Genomic DNA, 13,101 nt, shown 5'->3' on the forward strand with positions numbered 1-13,101 from the left:
TCTTTTTTTTTTCCCCAGTATACAGGGTGTTCGGGATAAATTTGACAGTTTCGTAAGGAAAAAGAAAATCTTCTTTGTATCTATTAAATTTAATGAATTGACAAAAAAACATTACAGGCAGAGTTAATTACAATACTATCAACAAGATTTACTCAAAATAACCACCATTAGCATCGATCACAGCTTCAATTCTGCCTCGGAACCTCGAACAAGCTGATGCTACAGTCTCCCTGGGAAGGGCCGCAAAAACTGTTTTAATTTTATCCATTAACTGGGCTTTTGTATTACTGGAAGTGCGATTGGTGTCTTTTTCAACTGCGCCCCATACAAAATAATCCATGGGGTTAAGGTCTGGGGAGTTTGGAGGCCAAACATTTGGACTGGTGAAGTCGTAGAAATTTTCAGACAACCATTTTTGACTTTTCCCAGAGGTGTGGCAAGGGGCCGAATCCTGCTGCCATACATACGGCCTACCATTGGCTACCCTTGTTATCCAGGGCTTGACTACAGTTAGCAACTCCACGAACAAAGCCCGAATTCCAATGCCAGGGTTCTTCAACACCTGTTCCTGCAGATTTGTGAGGAATTCTGCTGTACGAACGCAATCAGATCGTCTGCTAGGGATCTTTCTTCTTGCTACATCCTCGTAGTCACCATTGCAAGTCTCTAGTTCATGCCTGATTGTTTTTACTGTATTCAGGGAGCATTGGGCAGCAGTCGTAATATCCTTATTTTGATGGCGGGCACGAATCATCATGATACAAGTTATTCTCTTCCATGATTCAGGTGGGTTCCAGCTATCCATCCTTTCTGACATCTTGTATATGAATGAAGAAGGGTCCAAACTTTTAAATGAAGAGAAGTGTGTGTTAATACATGTAACTTACGGAAAAATATAATTAATTATAAATATGTCAAATTTATCCCGAACACCCTGTATATCCTTTTTTTCAATGAAACCTCATCTACCATGTCATGACCATATTAACTCTCCCTACAGAGAGAAAGTTTAAACCCTCATTCACAGTCATAGTCTCTTCATCTGATTTTAATAAGACTTTTCTCTATGTTAGGATGTGCAAAAAAGCATTTTTATCCAAAATCAAACTCTACATAATTTGCCAAGCTTAATGTTACCCACTCTCTCTCTCTCTTGATGAGTCCTTGAACTCTTTGAAGATACCAGTATAATAAGCTATAATGATAATTTTAAGTAATAAATTATACTATTGTATTGCAAGCTATACTAATGTTAAATAAACCTTAAAAACATAAATCATACCTTTTGTTGATCCATCAAACACCTCTATGTAATCATAACTGCAATTATCACCATCAAACTCAAGTGAAAGTTTATCAAATTCAAGAATAATTCTGTTATTAATGGAAACAGAAATTAGCATCAAACAATCCATATTGTCTGGATAATGCTCAGGAAATCCTGGGCTGGTAATGACTCCAGATGTATTTGTCAGAGTAACTTGACAATCTGAAATATATAACCAATAGTGAAATAAAACAAGCAGCTATCTAGGCACATATTATTATTTTTTTGTTTTAAAAATAAAAAGTATTTGGTATATAAGTCATATAATATTATATCATGTTGACTTCAGACCAAACAGATAATAAAAATACTGGATAATCATGTGGAATCTCCAAACATAGTACCGGATGCAGCATTTTTTTTATATTCAGTACTTTGTAAAAATTCTATATTGTCCCCCCCCCCCATTGTACACATTGTAGATATATATCCACAATGTGTACAATGTATACAAAATGTGTACAAAAAGGAAATCATCATCCTTTTTCTACAAGTCATTTTATGATCTTTAGTGGTGCTTATGACATAGTGAAGCAATTACTGAAACATGTAGACACAAGAAATTAATAAAAAAAACTCTTTAAGCAAATCGTCCAATCTGAATCTAATTGATTATTCTCAGTGCAATGATAACACAGTCCAACACAATTTTTGCTGACTTTTATATGAGACTTGTTTTTTACTAATTTGGGTGCGCTGATTTCAAATATCAAACCCATTTTTCTCTATCACGTCAGGTTTTTCCTCTGTGGCATTTTCTTTTTGCTAATTTGTAAGTTTTTGATAGTTTTAAGGAGGCAGTACTATTTAGAGGATCAAAAAAAATCGATTTTTTAATATTATTTTCTGAAAGTATGTACTTTTAAAAATCTGTTCCTAAATTTTTATCAAGAAATTCGAAAAATTCCCGAAGATATAGCCCATTATTCAAAGCGGTGCACAGATCAGAATCGGAGCGCTCACCGCTCTTGCTTGTTAGTAAATGAATAAATGCGTAAGAACCTGCAACAGCACGTACTGGCGCTCTGAATGCAAGAGAGGCCGATAATTAGATACATAGCTACTTAACAATATTCATTAAAAATTACAAGAATATTTATAAAAAAATAACAATTTTACTTACACATGAGTTTCAGGGAATAAATTTTTATTTGTAGCAATTTCTGCTGTGTGTTCTGTTTTGGCAATCCCTTTGAATGCTCCAACAGTAGTCGGCCATCATGTGAGAATCCCATCTTCCATAGTTTTTAAGTCTTGATGAAATCTTTCGCCTTGTTCATCGCTTACAGCACCTAAATTCTCGGGAAATCTATCAAGATGACTGTATAGGAAACGAAGATTTATGCTCATGTTGCAACCTAGGCACTGGAAATTTTCACGCATTGTTTCCACTAGATCTTTGTAATTGCACGCTTTTTTGTTTCCAAGAAAATTATTTGCAAGCATCGTAAATGAAGTCCAGGCCTCTTTCTCAATTTCGTTCATAGAGTTGATGAAATTTGGGTCTCTCATTAAAGTTCTAATTTGCGGTCCATCAAATACACCAGCTTTAAATTTTTCATAACTAAGTCGTGGAAATTTTTCACATATGTATTGGAAACAGTCACCTTGTAAATCTAAAGCTTTAACATACTGCTTCATAAGACCTAGTTTGATGTGTAGAGGTGGGAAAATGATTTTTTCTCTGTCAATTAAAGGTTGATTTATAACATTCTGTTCTCCAACTTTTAAGGATATTCTAAGAGGCCAATGTTTCTGACTCCAGTGTTGGTTTCTAGCTCTGACTATCCCAGAAGCATAGAAAACACGGAAGCTTTGTATATCCTCTTTGAAAGCCAAATAAAAAGTTCAGCATTTTAAGATCCACACAGATGATCCAGTTATGGTCTGTATATTTTAATAACTTCAGAACCTTTTTAATGTCCTCATATGTTTCCTTTAAGTGGACTGAATAGCTAATAGGAATTGAGCCATATATATCCCCATTGTGTAGTAAGACACACTTGAGACTTCTGCTTGAACTATCGATAAATAAACGCCACTCATCTGTATGATATTGTACAACACTCATTTCAGTTAGTAAACCTGACACATTGTTACAGTAAACAAACCCACACTCGTGTTTAAAATATTGTACAAGATTACTTTCCCTGCTACGATAAAAAGTTATCTTCGTATCTTGCTCCAGTAAGTTTTTTTCATTTAATCTTGAATCTAACAATTCCGATGATTCCTTTGATAGGCCCAAATCTCTTACTAAGTCATTCAATTCCGCTTGAGTAAAATGTTGCGGTCCAGAACTAGAAATTAAATATTCAATGTCTAAATCAACATCCCGGTCTTGCTCCTCGAGAACATCTGGCATATCCCAATCATGCTCGTTCTCAAGTAAAGGAAGTCCTTTATAAATTGGCACGGCTATTTCATTGGAATGAGCAACTGGCCAAATTGCTGAGTCGAGATTTGGATACACAATTTTTTTCTTATTCTTCTTATAACCAGAAGTCTGAACTAAACAAAAATAGCAATCATCTACGTGATTTTTCGGTTCATGCCAAATCATTGGAATGCCAAAAGCTAATTTTTGGCATTTTCCCTTGCTCCACTGTCGTAAATTTTCTACACATGACTTACACACTTTATTTGGAACCCATGACTTGTCCTGATCTGCAATTTTTATGTCAAAGTATGCAAAGTACACTTTCTTAACGAAATCAGTGATATTTGTCCTTTGACTGGGAACAGTAAAGCTGCCACAAATGTAGCAGAAGGAATCTACACTATTGACACAATTTCGAGTAGTAGACATGATGTATTTTCTTCACTGCCGACTAACATGCAATTAACAAGACAAAAAAACCAGAGACTTTATTGAAACATTATAAGCGCTCATCATACTTTCACGCTCGATTAACGATTGACTGATTTCGATCGTTCTTTGTCCGCTATGACGCATATAGCATTCATTTGTTTTAGGCAGTTGTCATCGCCTACTTTTCATCACCTAAATGTATTAGGTCGGTTATCGGCCTCTCTCGCATTCAAAGCGCCAGTACGTGCTGTTGCAGGTTCTTATGCATTTATTCGTTTACTAACAAGCGAGGGCGGTGAGCGCTCCAATTCTGATCTGCGCACTGCTTTGAATAATAAGCTATATCTTCGGGAATTTTTCGAATTTCTTGATAAAAATTTAGGAACAGAATTTTCAAAGTACATACTTTCAGAAAATAATATTAAAAAATCGATTTTTTTGATCCTCTAAATAGTACATACTCCCAGGGGACCCTGTAACCCCTAGAGAGCGCGTCTCCTGGGTGGCAGATAGGGGAGCCCACCATGTGTGTGTGTGTGTATATATATATGTAGTGGGGTGGTCCGAATATACTGAATAAGGACTCGTGGACCAACAGGGCCATAAGGGGCAATCATCTTGATTGTAAGGGAAGCAGCACTCCCATGGACCCCTAGCTGGATCTGTACTCTCCTTCTTCTACTTTGAGGAAGACCCACTTACTTTAATCTTTCCTATCAGCCAACTCTTCTTACTTTATGACCCTTGTGCTATTAGAGTACTCGAGGGCCATGGGGTCTTTTCATTTCTGGCCTTACAACTATGTCCTGTCTATAAACCTTACTATATTTCTTCTATAATCTACCTTTTCCCCTTCAATATACCCTATTCCTCCTATGGGTTTAAATTTGGAAGAAGGCGAGTTCAGAAGCCTTAAGGTAGCAGCCCTACCACTGAACTATTCCATCGTGAGGCTAGTCCCCTGACATGGAGAACATAACCATACTTGTAAGCTGACAGAAAAAGATAATCTGATTGAATCTATGGGAAACGACCCTGGAATGGAAAAGGGAAAACGAAAATGGAAACGACAAAATATAATATACATAGCAAACTGGAATGTAAGAGGAATAGCATATAAAGAAATAGAATTAGACCAGTTATTAAATGAAAGAAATTTTAAAATAGCAGTAATCACTGAAACAAAAAAGAAATTAAAAGGAACTATGAGAACTGAAAATTTTAATGTGATATACAGTGGAGTCGACAGAGACCAAAGAGCACAAGCAGGAGTCATGATTTGGATTCATAACTCCCTTTCAAAACAGTTAAAACATTATAAATTATGGAATGAAAGAATAATAGAAGCTAGAATAAAAATAGATAGAGGCTATTTAACAATAATTGGTTTATATGCCCCAGAAGAAGGAAGAGAACAGGATAATATTGATTTTTATAATCAGCTACAAAACATATATAATAAAATAAATAAAAATGATTACATAATTTTAGCAGGAGACTTAAATGCAAGAATTGGAAACACGAAAATTAATAATAATATAGGAATACATGGAGAACACACTCTAAACAGAAATGGTAAAAAATTGATTGACTTTGTAGTTTATAATAACCTAAAAATAATGAATTCCTTCTATAAACATAAAGACATACATAAATATACTTGGGCAGCAAGAGGATGGAAATCAATATTAGATTACTTCATATTAAATGAAAAGACATCAAAATTTTCACTAGATGTTAGAGTTCACAGAGGATATGAAATAAGCAGTGACCACTTCCTTGTTAAAATAAAATTAAGATTACCACCTAAATGGCTACAAGTAACAAGAACAGAAAGAAAAATTGAAACATTTGTTTATAAAACTAGACTATTGAATGACACAAATGTACAATGGCTATATGAACAAAGAATTAACCAGTATCTAGATAAAATAAAACAAAATGAAGAAATAGAAATAGAATGGCTTAATATAAAAACGACACTAAATGCAGCAGCAAATGAAAGCTTAGGAAAGACCAAAAAATTCAATAAAAGAAAAAAACTGAAGTTCTGGGATGATACAATCAAAGAAATAATCAAAAAGAAAAAAGAAGCCTATCACAAATGGTTAAGCAGTAAAAGATTAGAAGATGAAATAGAATATAAAAGAATAAGAGCCATAGCTAAAAGAGAAGTCAGAAAAAGACATAGAGAATCATGGAATAAATTTGTTTCTAATTTAGAACATGATTTATATAAAATAAGACCCAATGTATATAAGATTTTGAAACACCTAAATGCAGATACCAAAGAAAACATAAAATTAAACACTGAATTGAAATTAGAAGAATTTCTAAATTACTACACAGAACTGTGGACAGACAAATATTTTAAAAAAGACAACTGGCAAACAATTAACGAAAATGAAAAGGAAATAACTGAAGAAGAATTAGAAATCAGCCTGAAAGAAACAAGAAACGGAAAATCACATGGAGAAGATAAGCTAGGTTCAGAACTATATAAATACGCAGGAACAAGATTCAAAGGAAGACTCGTATTATTTTTAAATAAAATTTACTCAACTGGTATCCCCCCAATAGAATGGAAAAAAGCAATTGTGATTCCTATCTTTAAGAAAGGTAATAGAGATGACCCTAAAAACTACAGAGGTATCAGTATACTAAATTCATGTTACAAAATATACAGCAGAATCTTAAATAACAAACTAATGAAATATTCCAAAAACTTTATTCTAGAGGTACAAAATGGATTTAGAAAAGGACGATCATGTATAGACCCAGCCTTCTGCCTAAAATTAATAATAGAGAAAAGAAGAGAATATAATTTAGAAACACATATTGCATTTATTGACTTTGAAAAAGCATTTGACAAAGTTAAAAGAAACATATTATTTAACATATTAAAAGAAAGACAAATACCAAATAATATCCTAAAAGCTGTCACAAGTATATATGAAAATAATCAAATACAAATAAGATTAAATCATGAGCTATTATATACAAGAGAGATAAACCAAGGGGTCCGACAGGGATGTCCCCTCTCAGCAACTCTTTTTAATATCTACTTAAATGAAATAATAATAAAATGGAGTAAAAATTTACATCAAGGAATTAAACTTTCACCTACAGTTAACTTAAACACTCTCCTCTTTGCAGAACGACCAAATAATAATTACAAATTCTGAAGATAACTTACAGAAAGCTATTTTAAATCTAAATGAGATATCCAAAGATTATGGTATGATAATATCAACGGAAAAATCAAAAACTATGGCCTTTAAAGGACAAGATCCAGCAAGAACTAAAATAGTATTAGATAACAAGATCTTAGAACAGGTGAATTCATTTAACTACCTAGGATGCATGATCACTTATGAAAATGAAAAAGATATAAACATAAAAATTGCAAAATATTTAAAAATAACAGGAGTAATTAACTCTATATTTAAACCAAACCTAGTTCAAAAACAAACCAGGCTAAAAGTATACAATACATTAGCCCTACCGGTCTTAATGTATGGAAGCGAAATCTGGACAATAAAACAAAAAGACAAACAAAGACTAACAACAGCAGAAATGAAGTTTATGAGAAAGACTGCAAAGTATACCCTATTTGATCACAAAAGAAACGAAGATATTATGAAAGAATTAAACCAAGAACCAGTAATTGAAAAAATTAAAAAATATAAACATAGATGGATGGGACACGTTCAAAGAATGAAAACAGAAAGATTACCAAAACAAGCCTTAAAGTACAAGCCATTAGGAAAAAGAAAACCAGGACGTCCTCTTAAACGATTCAACGATGACTTCTAAGGCCGGAACAGGCCATACTAGGCCTAAATCCTTGATACGTATGATGATGATGATGATGACTAACAAGCGAGAGCGGTGAGTGCTCCAATTCTGATCTGCGCACTGCTTTGAATAATAAGCTATATCTTCGGGTATTTTTCGAATTTCTTGATAAAAATTTAGGAACAGATTTTTAAAAGTACATACTTTCAGAAAATAATATTAAAAAATCGATTTTTTTGATCCTCTAAATAGTACTGCCTCCTTAAAACTATCAAAAACTTACAAATTAGTAAAAAGAAAATGCCACAGAGGAAAAACCTGACATGATAGAGAAAAATGGGTTTGATATTTGAAATCAGTGCACCCAAATTAGTAAAAAAACAAGTGTCAGATCATAATCAGCAGGAAAAAAAATTTTTTTTGTTGGCCAGTGTAATTCAAACAATGCAGAATAGATTTCAAATCTATAGATTTGAAATCTATTCTAAATAGATTCTAAATAGATTTCAAAATAATATGAAAAGTGTGCCAGCATTACTGTGGTTCAGTAGATGGCAAGATGTGATTAACAAAAAATACTACTTATGATGACTGAATGACTGATAAGAAATAGAATTTTTTTGGAAACTAGAGGCAGCCATTATAATTCAAATCTGGTCATTGTAGTAATGCTTCAGCACTCTCCTTGAACAAATTTGAATGCTTCTTTGAGTGCTGAAGCATTACTACATCACGCAAATTTGAATCGTAATGAGTACCTCTTGTTACTAAAAATTTGGAAAAGTCCATCAAACTACAGACCATCAATCTCTTCTCTTATCAGTCATCAGCAATAGTTTTTTGTTTGTTTATTTATTTTTTAAAATCACATCTTCCGTTTATTGTATCACATTATACTAATGCATGCCTGATTTTGTTTTGAAATTAATTATTATTGTTCTACCTTGTTTGTATTATCACTGCGCTAAGGATGATTTATTAGATTCAGATTGAAATATTATTATTATACAGGTATCTCCATGGAGTCAGAAGACTCATTGTGGGAGAGCCATTATTCACACAATACCTATCATACCTCTCCTTGAACTCGTTCACTGATGAAGAACCAATAACCACCTCTGGCAACCCATTCCACCCACTCACCACTCTCCAAGCAAAACACCTAGTCCTAACATCCTTGCTAACCACAATCTTACACACTCCCACTGGTGACCCCTTGTTCTCTCCCTTCTTGCCATGTATTAAAAAAAGTCTTCAGTGTCAAGCCTATAAAACCCCTTTAATAACTTAAATGCTTCTATCATGTCTCCTCTGTTTAACTTATCAGCTAATTTTTGAAGGCCTACAGACCATCAATCTCTTCTCATAAGAAGCATTCCACAGACATGCCACAATCTTTGTCACTTGCCTCTGTATCCCTCACCACAACTTCTTCATCTCCATAGAATCTTGGAGTCCAGATATCATTATTATTATTCGTGTCACCTCCAAGGAGTCCGAAGACTCATTGCGGGAGGACACCCACTGTATAATTCTCCATCTCCACTACCAATCATCTACATCAATGCCTTCTACTGCCCACACCCACCACACCACAGCTAGTATTTTCTGTCTGTAAATTGCATGTGTTCTGAAGGGCCGATTTATCTGTATGCGGGATGAAAAACCCTGCTACCTCCATATGAGATTGGCTAACTCACCTTCAAATGTGTATGAATATGTGTGTAGTAGTCCAGATGTGGCCTTATTAAAACCTTACATGGGGAAACAATAACCTCTCTCTCTCTCTCTTCCCCCTCCCCCGCTTGCTTCTTGTTTTCTTCAATAACCACGTAATCTGATGTGTTGTTTTGGTTACCTTTGCAACATGCCCTCTAAACTTCAACTCCCTGTCTACCATCACAGTCAAGTCCCTTTCCTTATCAGTTTCCTGCAGTTCAGTTCCATCAATATAATACACAGCTTCTAATCTCTTCCAAAAGTGCATTGTCTTATACTTGGCTAAAACTGGCACCATTTACCTTTGCCCATACTACCAGGTATCCATCCAGGTGAAGATACTACAGTGTCAGATGTGATAGGGACTGATTTGAGAATAGAGATGGGATTACTTGGAGGTGCTTAGAAAATTATGAAATCTCAAAGTGAATATAGATATTGGATAGGATGAAATATTGGACCATGTCTCATGAGAGTATGCAAGAGAAGGACAGTGCCTCAAGACCAGTCTGCATATTTAATTTAAGTTTCAGTTGCAGCAAGGTCCCAAGCAAATGGAAAGCAGATAAAATAGTTTTGCTACACAAAGGAGGCTCTAAGACAGAGGTAGAAAATTATAGACTGATCAGTATCTCATGCAAGGAATAGTGATTTAAAGTATTGGAAAATTTATTAGATTCAAATTTCAATGGTCCATTGATTTTCATTTGATGAAGTTATATTAGAATAGGTCTAGAGAAGACTGACAAAGGTAGTAACTCTTTTTTGGAATGTGGGATATAAAGATGTGTTACAAATTGCATTGAGGAAATGCAATTTGTAAAGCCTTGTGAACAGAAGGAAGAGAGGGGAATATGACTGGGGCATTTATGAGGGTGGTCTGAAAAGTTATCGGCCTTGACCATAGATGGCAAACACTATCGGCAAGATTTTTTTTTCTAAGTTGGTACATCTGTTATAAGCATCCATGTGAAATTGCAAGTCATTCTATCAAGTAGTTTGTTTTATACAGCTGTCTAAAGCAAAAGTGTTGTCTGTATCCCTTGGAATGGATAAAATTGAGTATTGTGCGATTATAAAATTCTTTGTAAATGAAGGTTTAACGGCAAAAGAAGTTCATTCGAAGTTCATAAAAGTTTATGGGCACTATTCTCCTTCATTTTCAACAATTAAGAAATGGGCTGTCGAGTTTAAACACGTGAAGATGATCCATGTGAAGGACGTCCAAAAAGTGTAACAACACCAGAAATCATTGATCAGTGTATGATATGGTATTGGATGACTGGCTAGTCAAAGTGCGTGAAATTGCTGAGACTATAGGCATTTCAAAAGAAAGTGTAGGATATATTTTACATGAAGAATTGCAAATGAAAAAGCTTTGCGCAAGATGGGTGCCAAGCTTGCTCACAACAGATCAAAAACTCTCATGTGAAAATCTCTGAACAGTGCTTGGAGCATTTTAACAAGAATAAAACTGTGCATCAATTTATTACTATGGATGAGACTTGGATTCAGTATTACACACCAGAATCCAAACAGCAATCAAAACAGTAGACAGAAGCTGGTTGTACAGTGCCAAAGAAGAGAAAGTCAGTTCCATCAGTAGGAAAGGTTATGGCATCAGTTTTGGCATGAATGTTTATTAATTATCTTGAAAAGGGTAAAACAATAACCGGGGAATATTATTTTAACCAGACTAGATGAAAAAATTCATGAGAAAAGATCCGGTTTGCAGAAGAAAAAAATCATCTTTCATCAGGACAATGCACCTGCCCACAAAGGTGTTTTGGCAATGGGAAAATTAAGGGATCTGCACTATGAATTGTTGGAACATCCAGCCTATTCCCCAGATTTGGTTCCCTCTGACTTCTATCTCTTCCCAAAATTAAAACTCTTCCTCGCTGGTCAGTGTTTTTTTTTTTTCGAATCAAGAGGTGATTGCAGCTGTAGAGGGTATTTTGCATATCTTACTTAGAATCACTACAGGGACAGGATAATGGTGCTGGAGCATCACTGGAATAAATGTATTAGTCTTAAGGGAGATTATATTGAAAAATAAAAATAATTTTGAAATTACAAATTCGATTTTTCATTATTAGGCCGAGAACTTTTCAGACCACCCTCATATATACAGCTAATTTAGTATTTTAACAAATTTCTTTCTTATTCAATATATATTTCAGCTGACTTTAGGAAATCCTGAACTGGTGGGAAAATATCGCTATCAATTATAACATAGTCAATGAGACTTTTCTTATTTCTTGCATCTTCTCTCCATGTGAATTTGTGCACATTTTTATGTTGAAACATACTATTAGTATAACTAATTCACATCCTGAACAGAAATCCAGCAAGTGCTTACCGTTATTATTACTTTTACTCTTTTCTTCAAATTTTCCGAAAACATTTCCTACTCTGCTGTTTAGATCACTAACAAGGACTAACTTTTCCTTTTTGATTGTGTCAGATGCCTTCTCTAAACCTTGAAAAATTCCTCCATTTCTTCCTTAGTAAAACCTTCTGGGACCATAGACACAAATAAGTCTCATTGTCCAATTGCCCATTCTGATATTTGTCCAATTTCTCCATTCTGATATTTGTCCACATCTACTTGATATTGCCTACCATTCAAAATGATTATTCTCGTATTTAGTGTTGAATACTACAGCCACTCCCTTCTTTCCCTGATTGGCATTGCCTGAATATAACATTTTATATTTGTTGCTTAAAAAGATCTCACCTGTTTTTGTCTCCTTTGTTTTGGTCATGCCCATTATCTTGATCTGATACTTATCCAATTCTTCTCCTTTTCATTGATCTTTCCTACTGGACAGTACCAACCTTGAATTCATCTGATGTTGAGTTGGAATGTATTCTGGGATTTGTTTCAGTAGCTGACTTTTCACTGTTCATTCTGGTTTCCTGACTAAAATAATGGGGGCCTTGTTTAACTGGATCACACTGTAGTTGACATGAAATTCTGTCATGCTGTGCCATAATTTTACATTGTGGTTTAAGCATAAATAAGAATAAAATTTGGTCATCTAAATCCCAAATTGGCAGACCATCCTCATTCGTTCAGTATCTGGGCGAATACCTAACAGGGTGCACCACAAGAAGGTGAGGATTGGACATTAGGTCAGAAGCCTGGGTTGGTTATCTGCATTCTTTAAAAGTCTAAATGAAGGTCTCCTTCCAGTTATACAGCTTTGATCCTTAAGCACCAGAAATATTTCTTAAATTAAAAAAATATAAAAAAACAGACTCAAGACAAAAACAGACATCCAGAAGAAGAAGAACATACCCAATGTCAGTAGAACTGAAGATAGAAACTATCAATATAAGGGGTATTAATGGAAAGGAAATCAAGCTTGCAGAAGAACTGGAAAAGCACCGTACGGACATAATTGGCATTACTGAAACAAAGAAGAAAAACAAAAACAGG

The 13,101-nt window shown here is 34.5% G+C and overlaps 1 protein-coding gene across 3 annotated transcripts in view; it reads right to left on the minus strand.

Moving 5' to 3' along the window:
* The window catches only part of LOC150106547 (mannan-binding lectin serine protease 1-like), a 320,574-nt gene that overhangs the window by 165,520 nt on the left and 141,953 nt on the right, over positions 1–13,101 (minus strand). For all 3 annotated transcript variants that reach the window (XM_090393193.1, XM_090393192.1, XM_090393194.1), the window contains one exon: positions 1,283–1,489. In XM_090393193.1, the coding sequence (XP_090249319.1) occupies positions 1,283–1,489 (207 nt within the window). The remainder of the gene's footprint in view (positions 1–1,282; positions 1,490–13,101) is intronic.

Source organism: Typopeltis vanoorti, chromosome 5 (assembly GCF_054136105.1).
Source record: "Typopeltis vanoorti isolate ZY-2024b chromosome 5, IOZ_Tvanoo_1.0, whole genome shotgun sequence".
NCBI classification, from domain to species: domain Eukaryota; kingdom Metazoa; phylum Arthropoda; class Arachnida; order Uropygi; family Thelyphonidae; genus Typopeltis; species Typopeltis vanoorti.